Source organism: Molothrus ater, chromosome 17 (assembly GCF_012460135.2).
Source record: "Molothrus ater isolate BHLD 08-10-18 breed brown headed cowbird chromosome 17, BPBGC_Mater_1.1, whole genome shotgun sequence".
In the NCBI taxonomy this organism is placed as follows: Eukaryota; Metazoa; Chordata; class Aves; order Passeriformes; family Icteridae; genus Molothrus; species Molothrus ater.
This window is the reverse complement of record NC_050494.2, coordinates 6,113,115-6,134,488: the sequence shown is the minus strand read 5'-3', so window position 1 is coordinate 6,134,488 and position 21,374 is coordinate 6,113,115. Positions and strand designations below refer to the sequence as shown.

General features: G+C 54.2%; 2 protein-coding genes across 2 annotated transcripts; both read right to left on the bottom strand.

The window, feature by feature from the left end:
- Positions 1-5,207: 5,207 nt before the first annotated feature.
- Positions 5,208-5,896, bottom strand: LOC118694775 (caltrin-like protein 2). The gene is made up of 3 exons (XM_036396009.1): positions 5,824-5,896; positions 5,509-5,670; positions 5,208-5,374 (listed from the first exon to the last, which is right to left on the bottom strand). The coding sequence occupies exons 1-3, from the start codon at positions 5,885-5,887 to the stop codon at positions 5,370-5,372; spliced, it is 231 nt and encodes a 76-aa protein (XP_036251902.1). The 5' UTR covers positions 5,888-5,896; the 3' UTR covers positions 5,208-5,369.
- Positions 5,897-11,357: 5,461 nt separating this feature from the next.
- MATN4 (matrilin 4) lies at positions 11,358-19,320 on the bottom strand. The gene is made up of 11 exons (XM_036395639.2): positions 19,205-19,320; positions 17,763-17,905; positions 16,240-16,666; positions 15,797-15,919; positions 14,996-15,118; positions 14,779-14,901; positions 14,521-14,643; positions 13,666-14,079; positions 13,208-13,360; positions 12,325-12,429; positions 11,358-12,175 (listed from the first exon to the last, which is right to left on the bottom strand). The coding sequence occupies exons 1-11, from the start codon at positions 19,275-19,277 to the stop codon at positions 12,117-12,119; spliced, it is 1,866 nt and encodes a 621-aa protein (XP_036251532.1). The 5' UTR covers positions 19,278-19,320; the 3' UTR covers positions 11,358-12,116.
- Between the last annotated feature and the right edge of the window lie 2,054 nt (positions 19,321-21,374).

Genomic DNA, 21,374 nt, shown 5'->3' with positions numbered 1-21,374 from the left:
CCTCCTTCTCAGGGAATCACAGGTTGCTTCCTAATTAGCCAAATGTGTAAAAGCTAAATATTGACATTGCATTGCAGTTCCCTGCGTCTTGCCATCACATTGCATGCTATTAACCTACATAGTGTCAGGGAAAGGAGCATCTGTGTGTGCCTTGGCACAGGCAGGCCTGAAGAGACAGGAATTCCCCCTTGCAACGCTGCTGGTGGGACCTGAAGGAGCTGGGAAATGGATTCCCCTCTGTGGCTGGAGCTGGGGAGAGACAGAGAAGCTCGTTGTGCTTCCCTACAGCATAAATCACCCACCCTCCTCTTCCTGAGCGCTTGGCTGTAGGGAGGAACTGGTTCCAGCTGGGAGGGGCTCTCTGCCCTGTCTGGGAGGGAAGTGCAGGTACCTTTGTTCCTGTGCTGGTGGATTTGGGAGTGATGGTGAGTTTCTGGCCGTGTGTGGGCCACAAGGTGGGATCTGTGCTGCAGTTTGATGCGTGATGAGCAGGGGCTGGAGCAGGGCTGGCATCTGTGGGAGCTGCTTTCCTCCCTGCAAACTGCTCCATGTGAGTCTCAGAGTGCCTCAGCAGCCTTTGCCAGAGCTGTTATTTGTGGAACATCCCAGCTGCTTGGCTGAACACAGACATCAGCCTCCCTGAGGGGCTGTGGAGGGAGTGCCCTGCTGAGAGATGGGGCTACAGAGAGGGCAGGCTGATGGAGCCCAGCTGCCCTGCCTGCCATGGGACACAAGGAGGCTCAGCTGCCCTGCCCGTGCCACTGCTGAGCCCTCACATGTGTCTTCATGCAGTGTGGCTTGCTGCAGAGGAAGGAGATGTCTCCCCTCCTCTCTTTCTGCATGGGGAAAAGGATTGCTGGCATGTAGGGATCTCCCTCAGCTACAGGGTGCTGTCAGTGCCTCACCTTTTTTTGCCTTCCTTTTGGCTGCCTTGCTCAGGGAAGTCCTGCCAGCATCTGAAAGGCTTCCTGGGTGTGCACAGCCTCGTGCAGCTGCAGCAAAGAGCAGCCTGCTGAGGATTCCTGGTGGGATGGAGGGGAGATGGAGCCAAGCAGCTCAGCACATCTCTGCTGCCTCTTGGCTGGGGCAGGCAGAGCTGTTCCCTGCCAGACTGAAGGCCTTTGTCACAAGCAGCTTGTGAGAGCTTTGGCAGCACTTTAGGCAGGAGAGAAATCACAACAGAGGGCTGCTCTGGCATCCCTCAGCCCTGGCTCCATCCCCTGGGGGCTCCCCACCCTGCAGGGGCTGGGCAGGGCACAGCTGGGGTGATGTGCCAGAGCCAGGCAGAAGGGACAGCTCCCAGCCCTGCTCCCAAATGTGCCCTGCTGGCAGACACTGCCTCCCTCTGCTACACAATTCCAGGGCTCCCTCTGCCCTGCCAGCACAGTGGGAGCTGCTGTACTGTGCTGCTGCTCACTGGTGAGAGTGGGAGGGCACTGGGAAAGGTTACTGCTGTGTCCTGGCCATGTAAGACAAAGCAGCCCTGTGTCTTCAGAAAGAAAATGCTGGAGAGCATCAGCTGGTGTGAGACAGCTCTGGCCCAGACCCCTCTCCCTGCCTCTGGAGAGGTGAGGAGCTGAGTTTGTATAAACCATCCCACAGAGCAGCACAGAGTGAATTTGTATGACCTTTAACTGTGAGGATGGTTTGTTTTTCTGCAGAGGTGTGTGTCTATTTATTTTATGGTGGGCAGCAGGGTGCTGTTGACTCCTTTTCCCTCCTGGAATATTGCTGCTCCTCAGCAGGAATGATGAAGGCTGTGCACAGCTCCTGACCATGGGCAGAGCTGCTGCTGAGTGGATCTGCTCTGCCCAGGGTATTTTTTCCTCTGGAACTAATGTGATTGCTGAGATCCTGCTGGCACTACAGATTCCCACTCCTAGGCCAGGCCAGCTAAATAACCCTCCCCTTTCAAAGGCTGTCAAAGCTGTAGTAATTCTTATTAGGCTGGTTTGAATCATCTCCTGAAAAGGTCTCACATCACCACTGAGCACCAAACTGTTCTGTATTCAGACCCCAACCACCCAGTCTTCTGAGCCAGACCATAACATATGCAGGGGGAGACTCCAAGGAAATATTAAAGATGTTCTGCAGTGCTGTGGGTGAAACTTGACTTCTCCACCCTCTGTGCTGTGCACATTTCAGAGTGGAACAAAGGACTTTGTGTGGAGCAAGGATGCTCTGTGGTGCTGATGGATCCCTGGGGAGACACCCTGGATTCCATCCCCTGGGATGCTGGGCAGTGTTGGATGTTTCCTTTGGGAATTGGCCAAAAGTGACTGGCCTGAAAACCTTTGCTTTGAGGGAGGACGGAGTAAGCCAGAGCAGCAGCCTGCCCTGCAGTGCTGCTGCTGCTGTGATGTGCCATGAATGGACATTTCTGACTCCAAGCTGGGCCCTTGAGTACAGCCTTTGTCCACATTCCCAGCACCAGACCTGGTGGGCCTGTCCCAGGAGAATTAGTGAGTCCTGAGCCCCCAGGCAGAGAAAATGAACACCTTCCTCTCCAGGCTGCTCCGACCCTGGGCAAACAGGTGATGTGGGAGGAATCTCTCTGACTCAACACTCACTGCTTTTCCCATGGTCCTGCTGGCACCTACCTAGGACAAAGAGGGAAATTTCCTTCGTCCCCAGAGAGCTGAATCACAGGATTTCAGCCAATGCACACTGCCAGGAGCTTGCCACAATCAGTGATCCTGACCTGTGTGTGTTCTGGTGCACTGCCCAGCCCCTCCCAGGTGGGTGCTGCTGCATGGAGGGGGTAGAGGTGAGTCTGATCCAGTGCTGGAAGCTCCCCAGGCTCCCCAGCAGAGCTGGTGAAAGCTGGAAATGCTGTGCCCAGGAGGCAGGGACCTGTGCCTGGCAAGAGAAAGGCAGAGGATTTGTTGACACAGCTGCAGGTGGAGGCACAGTTGGTGCATTGCCCCTGGGATTTCTGACTTGCAGGGCTCCAAAACAAAAAGCAGAAGGACTGAGACAGACTTGATGTCCCCAGAGCATCCTCTGGTCCAAAGCACCTCCTCCTGCCTTTCTGGGCCAGCAGCTGGGTGACAGTGGTGACATGAGCTGTCTCAGAGCAGGTAGAGGCTCCTCTCACAGGGAGATCAGGAGGCCTTGGGCAGCAGGTTTTAGGAGGATGAACCCTCCCTGCCATTTCCTTGTGTCTGCAGAGGAGCTGCTGCCCTGAGCACGGCATCCATGAGGTTATGCAGGGCCAGCTGAGAGGCACCCCACGCCTGGAGCTCTGTGCTTAATCAAACCAATTAGCAATCTAATCTTGTTAACAAACCAAGATAATTGCAGCATTATCAAATTAGCCAGCTGTATGGAAATGCCTGCTTAATAGCTGATAATAGCTGGTGCTGGTGGAGGAGGAGGGCTGTGATCTGCGACTAATGGCCGCGGGAGGTGCACTCAGGCTCTGCCCCGGCTGCCCCAGCCCCGTGCGGGATGCGAGGGGATGGCTGCGGGATGCGAGGATGGATGCGGGATGCGAGGGGATGGCTGCGGGATGCCGGGGATGGATGCGGGATGTGAGGATGGCTGCGGGATGTGAGGATGGCTGTGGGATGGGAGGATGGCTGTGGGATGGGAGGATGGCTGCGGGATGGGAGGATGGATGCGGGATGCAGGAGATGGCTGCGGGATGCGAGGGGATGGATGCGGGATGCGAGGGGATGGCTGCGGGATGCAGGAGATGGCTGCGGGATGGGAGGATGGATGCGGGATGGGAGGATGGCTGCGGGATGCCGGGGATGGCTGCGGGATGGGAGGATGGCTGCGGGATGGGAGGATGGATGCGGGATGCGAGGATGGATGCCGGAGCGCTGGGGCTCAGCCTCTCCCAGCGCACGGTTTGTGTGGCACAGCTCTCCCCCTTTCCAGAAGGCTGGGCTGCTGTCAGTGAGAGTTTTCCCCTGCAAGGACCCTGCCCTGGGCAGAAGCAATGTCTCATTTCACACTGAGTTTGGCTGATGAGCTCCCAGTTCATGTTTTGCCTGTCCCTGCCCGATCGCCGGGCGCTCTCAGCCTCCCCAGTGCCGCATGAGCTCTCCGGTTCTCTCTGCCCTCCCGTGGCCAGGCTAAGCAGAGAGTTGGGTTTTTTTTTTCATCATAGGACTTCTTCCTTCCGTCCAAGTAACTTCTGAATCTTGCCTTCTTCTAGCTGCTTCACAGAGGTCACCTACACAGATGTGACCATATAAGGACCCGCTCCAGCAGATGCTCTGCCCAGTCTCGGCCAGGAAGCTCCCAGCATCTCCCATGGGCCATGCAAGGTGTCGATGCCACAGCCAGAGCCTTCACCCTGCTGTGTTTGTGGGTAGTTTAAGGTCTGGCCAGCTGGTGCTGCTCTCCAGATTGCTTTGCTCCTGCCTGGCCGTGGGGATCATTAGCCCAGCTCTCACACAGCAGCAGCAGCTCCCTCCGTGTGTGCACACAGACCAAGCTCCTCTTCCAGTCTGGTGCAGAATGGGACATTCTCAGCCAGCCTGGCATCAGCAGGGGCTGGGCAGGGCTGGCAGGCCCCCTTTGGGCATTAGGCTGGGTGATGCTCTGCCCTGCAGTGGGTGGTGGCAGTGCCTGGTTCTGCCATGCACAGAGGCCAGCAGGTGCCTCAGGCTGTGCACACTCTCTTCTGCTGATGTTTCTTGGCAGTTCCCGAAGTTTTGTCCCCAGCATTCAGCTGTACAAAAATTACAGGAACCCCTTGGAGCTGTGGCTTTATTGCCCTGTCTTGAGGCTTTCCCAGGCAAGATTCTTCAGCTGGATTTTCCCCACCAGCCCAGGCTCGGCACTACTTGGGGTTTGGGTCTGTGTAACCCCCCCTGTGCTCTCCAGGTGAGCCCCAAGTAGGGTATCCATAGGGAGCCTCTGCCTTCTGTGTCTGCCTGGGCAGGCAGGGTCAGTGCCCTCCCACAGCCCTGTGCAGCCCTGGCACTGCTCTCCAGGGTCCCTTGCAGCCTTCCTAAAGCAGCCTGGCATGTTTTGTTCCAGTCCCTTCCTGTTGCTCTCTCCTCCTGGAGGCTGTGTGCCTCTGGATGGGTTTTCTCCCCCAAGCCAGCCCCTAACCACACTGCAAGTGTGAAGCCAGGCTGTTTTCATCCTCTTTCCCCAGAAGAAGAAATTCTGGGGTGAAAGCAGCAGTGGGACTGTGTGCCAGGGTGGAGAGAGGAGGTGAGGAAAGGAGTCACACATCACAAACCCCCTTGAGAAAAGCCTCTTTTATTTGTGGAAAGAGCCGTGGGGAGCAGAGGAAGAGGGGAAGGGGTGGCACAGAGCACAGTGCAGCAGCTGTCACAGGGCAGTATTGGAGCTGAGCTGGGGTGGCAATGCTGAGATGACCCTCAGTCCATCCTGGAAGCCAGAGCTCACACTGAGAACGGGAGAGAAAGGAAGATGTTGGCGTTCACCCCAGCCCACGTTTCTCCACCAGGGGCCTGCCGGGGGGCTCTGGCAGCTGGGCACAGCCCCCGAGCATCACACCCCGCTCTGCACCGGAGCTCCTACCGTAGGAGATGGGGATGGAGGGTGGCCTGGAGAGGCATTTCCTCCCGCAGAAGGTGCGGCAGCACTTCTTGCCGCGGGGGCAGTGCCGGTCCAGGAAGCACTGGTTCGGCGGGTTGTGCAGGGCGCAGATGATGCGCACCGGGGGACAGGACCAGGCGCTGCCTGCAGGAGACGGGACCGGTTGGCTCCGGGGCAGCACTGGGGAGATGCTGCCCGGCAAACGCCCCTCTCCCCTCCCATAGGATCCAGGTAAACACGGCTCCTTCGCAGCCCCTGAGCTTTTCCTCCCCTGCCTTATCCTCGGACATCTCCTACCTGTCGGCAGCTCTGCCCAGAGGATGAGCATCCCCACCAGGAGCAGGGCGGCCACCGCCTTCATGCTGCCGTGTCCCCGAGGCGTGCGAGCGTGGGCGGTGCGGGACACCAACATTTAAACCCTTGGGCAGGACGGGGGTGGGGAGCGGGCCGGTGTCTGTGCCTCTTTCCTCTGCCTGTTGCGTTGTGTTTTCCAGAAAAGCCTCTTGCGCAAGGTTCAGATGTGATTGTTTGATTGCTCAAAAAGCGGCTTTTGTATTGCACAACTCACACCTGAGGCTGAGGGACAAGCCAAGGGACATGTGCCAGGGCATTGTCCACCCTAACAGGCAGTGGAGCTGCTTTCTCCTGGGCAGGTGTCTTCTCCAGGTATCCTTTTTCAGGAGAAACCCTTGTGGTGCCTGCGTTCTCCTCTGGGGTTCTGTTAAATGGGTTTCCCTCTGTACTTTGCTTGCAAACCAAATCTTACAGCATGATCCAAAGCAGCATGAGGCTGCCTGTGCCTTCCAGGGATGATGCTTCAAGATTTTTCCCAGAGGTACCTTGTCCCAGCCCCAAATCCTCCTTACTCCTGCCCCACTGGGAGTTTGTGTAGGGAAAGCAGCTTTGGCTCAGCCCAAGGTGAGTCTTTCTCGAGCTCTGGGGGGGGGGGGGTCACCTGAACCCCAGTATCTTCTCTGGTGCCTTCTGCCATATAGGAAGCAGGCTGGTGCTGGAAGAAGGTGGCTGATCCCCCTGGGGTAGGATAACCCACTCCTCACAGACCTGTCATCAGCCATGATGCAGCACAAGGACAGCTTGATGGAGCCCTGACACTTGATGGCTGTGAGGATTAGGGGCTGTATTCCTTGTTTGGATGGCAAAGGTCCCACCACCCATTCCTCCCTCCCAAGGAAATTGTAACCCTGCCCTGGCCTCCAGGTAAATCTGTTTTCTTTAGGTGCCCTTGGGCAATGGGAAGTTACTCCATTTCCCACCAATTGGTCAATGTCCCACTCAGCTTGTGTAAGGGGTTCCTCAAATATTTCTGTGGGACTTCTGTGGCTGGCAGGAGCCCAAGCTGCCCTGGAAACATGCTCTGGGAATGCCTGGGTAGGGAAAGGCTCCCACAGCCAACCTCCCCCAGCCCTGCAAAGGGCAGCCCTGATCTCACAAGCAGGCAGGGACAAAGAGCAGCAAAAGCTCAGTATCGCCTCTACTGCTCTGTGCAAAAGCCCATTATCACCTCTACTGCTCTGTGCAGCCCCTGAGCCCCCCAGAACTGCACTGATCCAGCCCCTGGAGCTGCCACTTTCCATCCAGGGCATGGTGGGTGTCTCACTGTGCCCTTTCCTGCTCAGACTTCCATTCCCAAGTCACAACAGGCCCCGTTAACTTGGCCTGACCTAACCTGGTATCTGTTAATTACTGTCCAATTTCCCTGTTGACTCGGTGGCTGCAGTTAGCTCTTTGTGAAGTCACTTATTAAATAACGTGCAGATGATATAGCCAACACAAAAAGATTTTCTGGCCTGTGCACCAGCAATGTAGCACTTTTGATGAGAAATACAAGCACTGGAATAATTTTTAAACAATCCATTGCCATTCAGCTGCTGTTGGGGCTGAAGAGGGTATGGCTGTGCTCACAGCTGGTGCCAAATCTGGCTGAGGTCATGTCTGGACCTCTGCCTCCAAGACAGGAGAAAATATCAAGGACCAAGGCTTGGATTAAGCTGCAGAGAAGATGGAAAGGACAAGGGAGGGAAACAAATTCACCTGAAGAACATTCTATAGTGCTTTATTCCCAACAGGGGGGAAGTGTGAACTCTTTTTGTTACAAACTCACAGGAAATAACCAGGACGCAGCATTTCTGAGCACAGGATTGCCTGCAGTCCTCATGTTGCATTCTGTTACCTGTGCAGCACCCATTGCCCCAGCACCCTCAGAGCAGTGCCCATCCCACATGGCTCACGCTCTTCTCCATGAAATGTCCCTCCTTCCAAAGCTGCAAGGCCCCAGTTGTGCAGTGCTTGAGGGTGTTGTGGCAGATGCTTTCTCCCAGCCAGAGCAGGGCTCTGCAGTCTGTATTCCCTGGGGAGGGCAAGGAGGGACACCAGGAGCCCCTGATCCCCCAGCCTTACCCTGGGGGATAAGCACCCCAGGAACAGCTTGTGCCCCACCAGGTGATGCAAAGCTTTCAGCCTGATGATGAGCTCCATCCATCCATGCAAAGCTTTTAGCCTGATGATGAGCTCCATCCATCCCATCCATCCATCCATCCATCCATCCATCCATCCATCCATCCATCCATCCATCCATCCATCCATCCATCCATCCATCCATCCATCCATCCATCCATCCATCCATCCATCCATCCATCCATCCATCCATCCATCCATCCATCCATCCATCCATCCCATCCATCCCATCCCTCTATCCCATCCCTCCATCCCATCCATCCCTGCCCGGCCCAGCGAGCTCCCCTCAGCCCCGGGCTGGCTGGAGGTGCCCGCAGCTCAGCCTCAGCCTCACGCTCCCAGCGCTGGTGTCTGGTGCCACCTACTGAAATAACTCTGCAATGATGGGCCACGCAGGCTCGGCACTGCTACCAGATGGGATCCCACGAGAAACGGCCCTGTTTGTGTATGTATGGGGAGCTCCCTCTACATATACAAAGTGTGTACAGACCTTTAAGTGGGACCTGCTCTGTGCAGAACTCCCAGACACTTCCAGCACAGGAAACCTAGAGCAAACCATAAACTTTGTAATAATTTCCTGTGTAGTATCAACGCAAACAAAAAGAGAGAACGGGATGTGAAAAAATGAGATTTTTTTTGTCCTAGAAGAGTCACAGGTAACACATGTATTTGTATTGTAATAATCTATATAAAAACAACAAACTATAAAACGTATTTACGTAAGAACCTATATAACAGTTATGCATGGAAAGATATATAATTGTATTATATATATTCTATATATATATATAAATATTATACTATACATAAATATATAATATATATTTACAAAAGAGAACAACACTCTCTAAAACATATATACAGAAGACTAATGAAGAGCACTCTGTACGTATCCAGAAGGATGGCATCCCTGCCCGGCATCTCCAGCAGTCCTGGAAGAAAAGCGAGCGACAGGGTGACCCCAATGAGTCACACAGGGCTGTTTCCTGTGGTCCCAGGCTGGGACATGCTGCCAGAGCAGCATTCTGCTGGCAGCAGGAGCTTGGCTGGGGCTGAGGTCAGGGACCCACATCATGGCCCAAAGCAAGCACAGGGCAGGCTGGGGTGGTGCTTGTGCCTCCAGAACCCAGGGAGCCCCCCTGGGCACCGTGTCCCTGAGCAGGACCACCCAGCCCAGCCCAGCCTGGCAGCAGGGGACCCACCCTGCCTGTGGACAGGGCATGGCCAGTGCCTGCCTGTGCTGCTGCTGGGCTCCATCTTCACCCCAAGACCATGTATGTCCTTCTCACCTTTCTCATCCTCTTCCATGTCTTCAACATAATCCTCCGTTTCCACCTCCATCTCTTCCTCCATCTCCTCCTCCACATCCACCTCCATTTCTTCATCTCCATTCTCTTCAACATCTATAGCCATACTCTCTTCTCTATCAACTTTCATATCGATTTCCATCTCCTCCTCAGTGTCAGTGACAGCCTGCATAGGGAGCAGAACCTCAGAGTGGGGTCCCTGTCCCACAGCATCCCCACAGAGCTCCAGCCCAGCCAGGCAGTTCGGGAGTTTCCACCTCCATGGAATGGCACTGTACCTTCATTGGGACAAAAGTGGGCATCCTGCAGGGATGGGTGGCAAGATCCAGGCAGCAGGGACCGTCCAGGACCGTCAACAGGGCAGACAGGACTGAAGTGCACTCAAGCAGGGTGACAGGAGATGCAGAGCGAGTGACGTTACAGGGAGGATCGTAGCACCAAGACCAGTCAGCTCAAAGTTCACTGCTGTGAGCTGTCCCTGGTATGCTTTCACTTTCTCCTGCAGGAAATGCAGGAATTCACTTACCCTACTGAGGGAGTGAATGTGAACCCTCCTGATTGCTTTGCCTTGGAATGGACCCTGAAGATCATCTTATTCCAACCTGAGCTACCTCCCACCAGAGCAGACAGAGTCCTGTCCCCCTGGCCATGGATGTCCCCAGGGATGGAGCATGCACAGCTTCTGTGCACAGCCTGGACCTGGGACTTCTCACCCTCAGTGTAAAAACAACCCACAAACTTCCGATCCTCAGTGTAAAAACAACCACAAACTACCAACCCTCAGTGTAAAAAAACCATAAACTACCAACCCTCAGTGTAAAAACAACCACAAACTACCAACCCTCAGTGTAAAAAAACCATAAACTACCAACCCTCAGTGTAAAAAAACCATAAACTACCAACCCTCAGTGTAAAAAAGCCATAAACTACCAACCCTCAGTGTAAAAAAACCATAAACTACCAACCCTCAGTGTAAAAAAACCATAAACTACCAACCCTCAGTGTAAAAAAACCATAAACTACCAACCCTCAGTGTAAAAAAACCCATAAACTTCATTTTAACCCAAAACAACCTGCTGCAGTTGAAAGCCATCCCCCCTTCCCCCATTCCCCCCACTCCCACCACAGACCCTGTTGAACACTCTGTCCCCATCTTTCCTATGGGACCCTTCAAGCCCTTCATGGATGCAGTGTGGCCCCTCCATGGCATTCCAGGCTGAGCATCCCCAACTCCTTCAGCCTTTCCTCACAGCAGAGGGGCTCCAGCCCTTGCAGCACCCCCATGGTCTCCTCTGCACTCACTCTAAGAGCTCCAGGTCCTTCCTGTGCTCAGGACCCCAGAGCTGGAGGCAGGATGGATCCTGGGGGGGCTGCAGCTTCATGGGGAGCAGAGATTGTGTTATCCCCTGAAAAGAACTAAATGCACTAATGAGGATAAAATCAAGAGAATGGAGCCTGCCCTGAGCAGAGTCCTGCTGTCAGGGGTGGTTCTTTGTGCAGGGATCCATCAGGAGCAGATCCTGGGTGTCCCTTTGCCTCAGCACCAACCCCAGAGCAGCTCAATGGGCACCTTGGCCAGGCTGTGGCTCCATGCCCAGCTCAGCTCTCAGCTCCCTGTGCTCCTACAAGCAGAGGCTCAGGAGCAAGCCCTGCCCATGGGGACACAGTGTCCATGCCACACTGGCTCCCTCCAGCTGGGGCTGAGCCTGCAGCACCCTGGGGTGCCACAGAACAAAGATTTCCCCAAAGGATTTCTGGATCCTGGGGACAGCAGCTGCTGCAAAACCCAGAATCCACTTCTGACAGAGAAGTTCCTCTGCAAAAGAAGAATCCACTTCTGACAGAGAAGTTCCTCTGCAAAAGAAGAATCCACTTCTGACAGAGAAGTTCCTCTGCAAAAGAAGAATCCACTTCTGACAGAGAAGTTTCTCTGCAAAAGACAGAATCCACTTCTGACAGAGAAGTTTCTCTGCAAAACCCTGAATCCACTTCTGACAGAGAAGTTCCTCTGTCATCCTGCAGCCCAGCTGAAAGGAGAGGGACATGTCATACAAATCTTCAGGGTGTTTATTGTCAAGATAGAAATTCCTTTATATAAAACAAGAGTTCAAAAATAGCACTACCCTGCTCTCAGAATTAAATATACATATATATATATATACACACACACACATAGATACTGATAGAAAGAATAATTACCATTTTGCTATGTGATTACAAAACCAAACAAGATTAATACCAATTTCCAAACTATTCTGCCAAACAGGGGCAAGGGGATCTAAGAACTCCTGCCATCCATCTTCCCATGAGATCCCTCCTGGGCACCACACTGGGAGCCAGCTGGGCATCAGGCATCCCCTGTGCTGCCTGCACCACCCAGCTGTCCTTGCCCCACCACTTGGCAGCAGAGACAACAGAAGCTCTCAGGGTGACACCACTGCAGGTTTTTTCTCCTGCAAAGCAGTCTGCCAGGGTCCAGGGGGACTGTGCCATCCCAGTCACTCTGGGGGACACCAGGTGCCATGTCTGTCCAATGACCAGCCTGCTCACAGAGCTGCTCCCCCTCATCCCAGACCTGCCAAGGAACGACAACTGAACCCCTCAGCTTTGTAGCAGAGGCCTTGTTCAAGTTCCTTTTTGTGTGTTTTTGGGATTTTTGGGTTTTTTAAACACAGCCCCCTGTGGATTTTGCAATACAAGAACAAACACTGATGCTTTACAATAACCTATCAATAACAATGTCATGTAGCTACTGTACATCCATCCTGTGCCCTGCTGAGCACTGCAGCCCTCTGCCCTCTGCCAGGATCACTTCTTGTTGGCAATCTGCTTTTCCAGGTCTTCAAGTCTGGCTGTCATCTGAGCAAGTGAACGTGCTAAGGAAACAGCGTGAGCCAGGCAGCCTGCTGGGCAAAGGGCTTAAAATTTCCCCTCTCCCATTTACCCATCCCTCCCTCTCCCACGTGTGCTCTGTCCTCAGCCCCCTGGCAAGCCCAGGCCTCACCCCAAAGGATATTTTTCTCGGTCAGGCTCTGCAGGATGGCCACGGTGTTGGTCTGGAACTGCACCAGCGCCTCGCACTCGCACGGGCTGCGGATCTCCGTCTCCCCTTTGCCCTCCTCTGTCACAGGGGGTTTGGCTGCTGTCACACCATGGCCCCACAGTGCCCTGCTCTCCCTTGCTCCCAGACAGGTCCCTTGTCCCTGCAGCCACCCACTGGGGCTCAGGGCTCTCCCCACTCTTTTGCCCCCTTCTTTCAGCCTCTCTGCTTTGTGTCAGGCTGCCCTGCTGATCCAGCAAGCTCTCTGCCAGGCATCCCACAGAGCTGTCACACATGTGGGCACAGTGTGCCAAGGACAGCCAGTGCTGAGCTTCACTTTGCCTTCAAGCTGGGGTGGCAGGGGGCACGTTGGCTCTGTATCTGCAGCCCTGTGGGGGACTCAAGGGCACTGGGGAGCCCCAGCCTGTCCCAGGGCAGGGAGACCCTCACAGTAACCCAGCAGCAGCAGGAGCACAGGTCTGAACAAGGTGCACAGGTCTGAACAAGGTGCACGGGCCACCTTCAGAGCATCCCCCAAGGCAGGGTGCCACTCCCAAGTTCTGCCCATGCAATGGTACAGGGGTGGTGGATCACATTAATACTTCTGTATTAACCCCTCCTGCTTTTTAATTAATACCCCCAATTTCACCTTCTCTTCCAAATCCCTCCCAGAGACCCACATCCACACCCACAACAGCCTGGAGAGATCCTGTGACAGTCTAGGCTCACACCAGCCCAGCTCAGCCTTGGGGTGCTTGACACAGGGTGACAGACACAAACCACCCTGCTGGCTCTGTGGGGACAGAAGAGCCTTCCCTGGCTTGGGGTCAAGTCCCCTGGTATGGCCAAGAGCACCCACCTGGGCAGATGTTCAGGGAGAAGTTCTCCACAAGGTGGGTCATGGTGGTGAAGTCTGCAGAATAGGAGAAGTGCTGCTCCACTGGCTCGGAGGCGATCGCTCTCAGCTCTTCTTCCACAGCTTTTCCAACACCCACGGCAAACATGACAATCCCTGTGTGGCAAGGACAGATCCTGAGCACTGTGCTGGCCACCCTGCAGCAGGATTTTCTCTGGGCTTCCCAAATACACAGCAGGAATTTGGGAAGGACAGGCAGGAGTGTGGCAGCGCTGTGGTGGTGGAGGCTGCTGCATGAAGGATGCTGCTCAGAGCACCCTGTGGCCACAACAGAGTATGTCTGCTATGGGATGCAGCTCCCCAAGGCTGGATGCTGCAGCTTTTCACAGAGACAGCACACCAAGGAACCATCCCAGGATGCCCAAAACACTGAAATTTGGGGTTCCCAACCCCTCCTGCACCTGATTCCTTTGCTCTCCTGGCCCATTCGGAGATGTCATCCTGGGAGCGTCCATCTGTGAAGACCAGCCCGATTCTGGGGATGTTGTGGGAGAGAGGCCTGGCACCTTCCAGCTCAGAGAAGCTGTGCTCCACCATGTGCTTGAGGGCCAGGCCTGTCATGGTGCCTTTCTCCATGTACTCCACATCCATCACTGCCTTCTTGATCTCGTCGGCGCTGTGGTACTTGTTGAGGGGGAACTCGGTGCGCACGCGGCTGGAGTACTGCACCAGCCCCACCCGGGTGCCCTGGGGGGACACCTCCAGCAGGTCCACAACACGGTTCACAAACTGCTTCACCAGCTCAAAGTTCTGGGGCCGCACACTCTTGGAACCGTCGATCACCATCACCAGGTCAACGTGCCCAGATCCACACTCTGCAGGGACAGGGGAAGGTGACAGAGGAGCAGCCTGGCCATGGCCACTGTCACAGTGAAGGGCTGGGGCTGAGCTCTGGGGCGCTATGGGAACACCCTGGAACTGCAGCTGGGAAGGAGAGCACACTATGCCCAAGGGACTCAGCCCAAAAACCACCACTGATATCCCAATACCCCATGAAAGTCTTTCCTAGGTTTCTCTTTTCCCAAAGTTTTCCTTAAAGCTGTTGCATCTTCTGGGCCATGTCTCTGAGGACACAAGCATCCATCCCCACAGCAGCCAGGGTGTTCCCCCAGCCACAGCCAGCTCTCCACCCTCTTCCAGCCTAGCTTAGAGCCTCAAGTGGCAACAGAGCCCCCCAGCCCAGTTTCAGGTGAGTTCTCTCCAGGAGCACAGAGCACAGATAAGGAGAATGTCACGGGCTATGTCCCAGTACTCACTGCTGCATGTCTTGCCATCAGCCTGGAGCTGCTGGCCCTCAGGGCACACGCAGTGGTAGGAGCCCTCTGTGCTCACACACTTGAACTCACAGCCGTGATCCACCCCGTTGCAGAGGTCGGTGGCTGGAAGACAAGCCAAGGGCATGGGGTTATCCCCATTCAGGGCAGTCTGGGAACAGCCCTTCTCTGGAGGCTGGGCAGGACATAAAGGCACGTGCTATAAACACAGCCTGTGCTGTGCAGCACACTGGGACCTACCCCTGCAGGACTTGCCATCGGGCTGGAGCGTGAAGCCGCTGCGGCAGCGGCAGTAGTGCCCGTTGGGGATGCTCACACACTCGTGCTGGCAGCTGTGGTTCCCAAAGCTGCAGTAATCAATCACTGCGGACACAAGGAGAGCAATGACAGAAGGGAAAAGGCAAGAAGAGAATGGGAAGCAAACAAAGAAGGGATAGGGAGGGAGACAGCCACTTACTGGTGCAGCTCCTCTTGTTGTGGCTGAGGTAGTAACCCGGCCGGCAGCTGCAGGAGTAGGAGCCCCGCAGGCTGACACAGTGGTGCTGGCAGCCGTGCCTCCCGTCCGCACAGGCATCGATGGCTGGGGGGCAAAGGACACAAATCACCCTCCTGAGCCAGGCTCAACAGGACACCCATCACCCTCCTGAGCCAGCCTCCAATGGGACACCCATCACCCTCCTGTCCCAGCCTCCAACAGGACACCCATCACCCTCCTGAGCCAGGCTCCAATGGGACACCCATCACCCTCCTGAGCCAGCCTCCAATGGGACACCCATCACCCTCCTGTCCCAGCCTCCAATGGGACACACACCACCCTCCTGTCCCAGCCTCCCTGGGGCAGCAGGGCATGACTGCTCCAGGGCTTAGAAGCAGCTCCCAGCACCGTGAAACAAAAAGGAGAAGTCTTGGTGTGGTGGTCAGACCAACTAAGACGGCTTTGCACTAAAATCCAGGGGAAAAGCACTGTGCACTTGGGGTGTGAATCCTCTGGTACTCGCTGCCTAGACCCCCTCAGCTGACAGGCAGCTCTGGTTGTGCCCACATAAGTCACGGGTATCCCATCACAGAGAGGTGGCCAGGATTTAGCAATGCTGAATGTCTGCAGGCATTACAGACCTGGGAGGCAGTGGGCCCAGTGAACAGAGCACCCAGGCTGCTGCTGGCCTCCCTGAATCCTCTGCTGTGTGCCAGCTTCCCTCCCTGGGACCCATAACTACAAGCTCTCTATGAAAGTTCAGAAAATAAAAAGGGTTTTTACGGGAACAGGTCTTTCCATCCACATTGAGCCTGTAGCCTGGGTTGCACTCGCAGTAGAAGGAGCCAGGGGTGCTGATGCAGCTGTGCTGGCAGCCGTGCTCCCTCTCCATGCACATGTCCACCCCTGCAAGACAGAACGGGCATCACAGTGGCCCACAGGCACACCAGATACATGGGCACCCTGGCTCTGGCATATGCCCTGTCCCTGCAGCAGAAGCCAGTGTGACACAGCCCCACACAGCCCCAGTGCTCAGCCACTGATTTCCAGCACACAGACACAGACACAGTGCCCTGTCCTGGCGCCTCACTGGGGAGGATGTTTCCCCATCCACCCTGCTTCTGGCGGGGCAGCCACCCCAAACACCGCTCTGAAGGTCTGGCCTGGGTGAGGAGCAGACACCAGAGCCCCCCGGCTACTCAGCAGCAGCAGCAGCCCTCACCCACCACAAAGCTTATCCTGGAACTGCTTGGCAAACTGCTGGATGAGCTCAAAGGACTCCACCAGGAAGACGTGCTCCTCCAGCGGCGGGGAGGCCATGGCCCGCAGAGAGTTCATGTCTGCCCGCTGGATGCCCACGGCGTAGATCTCGATGCCGGCGTTCCGGGCCTGCGTGGCCACCTCGGTGACGCGGTCCTGGGGCCGCCCGTCGGTGACGATGATGGCGATGCGGGGGATGCCCTTGTGCAGGGGCCGCGCGCCCTCCTGCGTGCTGAAGGCCACGTTCATGGCGTACTGGATGGCCAGCCCCGTCATGGTGCCCTGGGCCAGCGGCATGATGCTGTTGATGGCCCTCTCCATGTCCGCCCGCGTGAAGAAGGTCTTGAGGGAGAAGATGTTCTGCACCTGGCTGGAGTACTGGATCACCCCCACCTGTTGGGGTGTTACATTTTAGGTAAATGGTATGCTCTGTCTCACCCCTCAGAACTGTACAGTTTATTCCAAGCCTGTGATCCTCCCCTGAAGTATCATGGATCTGTAATCCCATTGGCCCAAGTCTTATTCTGCACCCACTTTGAATCTCCTTGTTAAGCTGTGAGAAGGACATGAGAAGCCTCTTAGCCCTTTCCTCTCTCTTGGCCCCACTCTCTTGGCCCTTTTCTCCCTAGGCTCTCCCTCTCTCCCCCTCCCTTTCCCTTCCCCCCTTCTCTCTCATGTGAAAAATGTGTATTTTATGATTGGCTTTTTGCAAATATTAAAATAATAATATATGTGTTGCACTAGAAAGTAATGCTGTATTAGTTCTCTTAAGTAGTGTGTTAAATATAGTTTTAGGTTATAACAAAATGTTAAAATAGAAACTATGCTCTGTGGGATATTTTTTTCTAAAGAAAGGACTCGCACTGAGATAGCAGCCACAGGACACCTAAATCTTTCAGAGAAAGAGAATTTATTGCTCCATTATCAGGAGAAATGAACTTCTTCCCACCTCGCTTGGGCAGGATGACGCAATCAGGATTCAGAGGAAGAAGTTGACACTGACCAGACAGAATCCTGTGTTTGAATGGAATTTAAGCATCATGTATGAGGTGTATGAATATGCAACAGGCTGTTTTTAAGGGTTAATCCTCTGTTAACGTGGGTCCTTTTTCGGGCTTATGCTGCCCAGAAAAAGGTACCCAGATGCCCGTAACTCTTGGTTTCTATTGTCTCATATTGTTCTAATCCTAATTGTCCAAATTATTAGTACTCTAATTGTATTACTATTTCTATAACCATTTTATTACTATTAAGCTTCTAAACGTTTAAAAACAAGTGATTGGTGTGATTTTAATTAAAAAAAAAAATTTAAAAACAAGTGATTTCAAACTCAGAAACTATGCTGCTCCTGGGGTGGGACCCCCAGTAAACCCTCATCCAATGAGCACCCTCAGAAGCTGTGTGGACTCTCCTTGCCTTCCTGCTGCTACCAGTGAACACACAGCTTAGGGGGCCCCCGGGGATCCCCCAAAAGAACAGCTGCACCCACCCGTGTGGCGTTGGGGCCCACGTCCAGGTTGCTGATGATGTCCACCATGAAGCGCCGCATGGTCTCGAACTCGAAGGGGCGCACGCTGCGCGAGCTGTCGATCACAAACACGATGTCCAGGGGACCCGTCCTGCACTTCAGGGCTAAGGAGAAGGCAAAGAGAAGGCTCAGTCCTGTGGCTGTCTGCAGGGAGCACAGAGATCTCTGCCTGCTGGCTGGGGCTTGCTCATGAGGGATGGAGAGAGCAGGTTTGGGCAGCCCCCAGAGACCGGCACCTTTCACTGCCCAGGGAATCCGCAGAAGGTTGTCACAGACATGTTTTATGAAAAATCCTTTCGTAAGGATTTTTTCTCCTGAGAAGCCGAGAGGCCTCAGAAACAAAATGTAAGCAATGATTATCTGCTGCTGTGGAATGCAACAGGTGGACCTGTGATTGGTCTCATGTGGTTGTTTCTAAATAATGGCCAATCACAGTCCAGCTGGCGTGGACTCTCTGTCGAGCCACAAGCCTTTGTTATCATTCTTTTTCTATTCTTAGCTAGCCTTCTGATGAAATCTTTTCTTCTATTCTTTTAGTATAGTTTTAATATAATATATATCATAAAATAATAAATCAGCCTTCTGTAACATGGAGTCAACATTCTCATCTCTTCCCTCATCCTGGGACCCCTGCGAACACCACCACAGAAGATGGTGGCAGAGAGGAAGCAGGGCCAACAGGCTGGGGAGACATCCCCTGGCTGTGGGTTGTTGTGGTTGTGGTTTTTTAAGGGCAGAAAATGAGACAGTAAAAAGCAAAGCTAAGGGCACACACTTGGTGGAGATTGAGCCAAAGAGCTTCTGTTGAGCATAAGGATGCTACCCCCAGTGCAAACTGGGAGAGTGTTCAGCAAGTCAAATGCCAGTGAACTTACTTTGCTGGGAGAATTGGGCCCTAAACATAAGAAAACACTTTTGAGGGATGATGCCAATCTCAGCTGCTCTAAAGGTCTCTGAGACATACCTGCTCCTTTCTCCATTTGGTGCCTTCACTGTTTTTAAACTAAAATTGATTTAGATCTCTCTGTCCTGGGAGGAGAGAGGCTGGTACCTCTGGGTTTGCTTTGTCTCCTTCATCTGGAGAGTCAAGCAAGGAGGAGACCTTCCCTTACAGCTGTGCCTGCTGCCAAGGTCACAGCCCATGGCCTGGAGGGTGACATGCCCTGGGCAGGGCTGTGCCACAGCTGAGGAGGTGCCCAGAGCAAGCAGCACCAAAGCCACCATGCTGGGGCCAGGAAGTTTGTGTCCCACTGCTGGGAGGATCCTCCATTCTCCTGGGGATGTTCCCAGGGAAGAGGCATCATGTCCCTCCACATCACACAGCAAACTGTCCTCCCTGGGCTCCACTGCCCCAGGTCCTCACTTCTCTCCCTTCCATGCACTCCCCACCAGCCAGGGCTCACCTGCAGGTTTTGGTCTGGCTTCCAGTGTTGTCAGGAGAAGCAGGAAGAGAGGGGCAGCAGGCAGGAGCTTCATGATGGCTCTGGAGAGCACACAGTTCCAGTGCTGGAAGGATGTGCTGCAGGGAGAAGACAAGGTGTAATCAGTGCTGAGGGTGTGCTTAGCCACAGGGCAGCATTCTCCTGTGGTGGGTGTCCCCAGGCAGTGCCAAAAACCCTAAAGAGCAGCAGTTTTGACAGATCCATCCCCAAACTTCTCTGAATCCACATAGAATCTTTCCTGTTCCAAGGACTGGCAGTCTCAGCACAGCTCAATTTCATTACAGTAGCAGCACTCTGCCAAAGGGTCTGATTTTCTGCTCTGGGTGGAGCTGGCCATTGTACAAGCCTTATTTTCACTTGCAAACCAGGCAGATGGGATGTTCAGCCAAATGCTTTTTCCCTGACTGTGTGGCTGTTCTCTGCAGCCAGTGGAGAGTGGGAAAGCTGCACGCAGGGATGCAGAGCACCAGCCCTCCTGATACTCCTGCATGGGGAGAGAAGTCCCCAGATGAAACACCAGCACAGACAACACCTGCTCAGAAGTCTCTCAAAGTCACTGGCAAAGATAATTTTTCCAAGAAGTCCATTCTCTGCCAGTTTCCAAACTCCCTTGGGAGAGCAGAAGGCTCTGCAGGCAGAGGGTGTAAGGGTGCCTGTGCAGGTGGGCTCACCCCTCTCCCCCCAGGCAGGTGCTGGGTGAAGCACTGCCAGCTGCTGCTCTCCTTCACATCACTTTAGAGTCCCCACTACTCTGCACCTCTCCCTGGCCTAAAGGTTTTTCCAAGGGATACTCTGCACCTCAACAGTTTTTTCATGTCTTTAGGGTGGGATCAGTGGGAGGAAAGATATTTAAACTTGTTACCCAAAACCTCAGCTTCTCACTTCTCTCCCTCCCTGCCCACCTCTGTGTTGTCTTGCCTTGCCTTTCCTGGCTCCTGCAGGGATATGGATTTATTCAGTTCATTTTTATTCCAGCTCCGGTTGGAAACCCAAGGTGCTAGGGATGGAAATGCCACAGATAATGTGACTCTCCCCAGGACATGTGCAGTGCCAGGACTGGCCTCAGATACTGGAAGGGTGCTTTTAAGAAAAAAAACACACAAAAATTCATTTTATCGGTAGTTATCAGCCAGTATTTATTTAGCCCCAGGAGGTCTCAGCTGTAATTCATCACCAGGGTTGCTGTTTAATTGCTCAGTGGTTACGTGCAGCCCTGAACACCACGTCTTTGATAGCAGGGACACTGATAATAGGTTTCACAGCTGCATCTTAAAACTGTCTCGAGGCTCAGTGTTCACACCTGGAAAACTATACTAGAGAATTAGGAGGACAGAAAAGGGGCACTGGAGGATACTGGGATCCAGCACACCCATCTCAAGGTGAGAGACGTGGCCTTTCCCTGGAGGGGAGAGCCCACCAGCCCAGGACCAGCCCAGGCACAGTGACTCTGCAGCAGTGCCAGGAGCTCCTGCAGAGCCCTGCAGGACCAGTGGGGTTGCTCTGGCTGAGGGGATGAGCAGGGACAGCAGCCTGGCAGGTCTTTCCCAGGGGGCAGAGGTGAGCTTTGCGGCCAGGATTGCTCAGACAGCTGTGCCCCCTCACCACAGGCAAGCAGAGAGGCAAACAGTTCTCCTCCTTCAGCTTTGTTTCCCCTTTTATTTAGCAGATTCTTTTTCCAGGGCTGCTTCTTTCCTGGGAGAAAGCACTCACAAACCACTAAATATTTTTGGGACAGCTGTGCCACCTAGAACATTTCTGCAGCTCCCTTCTCTCCACACCTCCCTGCAGTGGCAGGCTGCTATGGAGCCTGTGTCTCACAGCATCCAGAGAGGTTCAAAGACAGCCCAGGGGGAGGAATGAGCTGTCGGGCCAGGAACCAAGAAGGAGAAAACCAGTTCATGACTGTTTCTATTTTTAACTCATCTCAGCTTTTGGATGAAGTCTTGGCTCTCCCCACAGCTGCAAGGGCTGATGCTGCCTGGACAGGGCAGGGCATGGCAGCTCAGTCATATTCTGTCCTGGCAGCAGAGACCAGGCTGGGACAGAGTCCTGGTCCCTGGTTCGATTTACTGCCCAGTCCTGCCCCAGCAGCAAAGGGATGGGGAAGCAAAGATGATGGGACAAAAGTCCC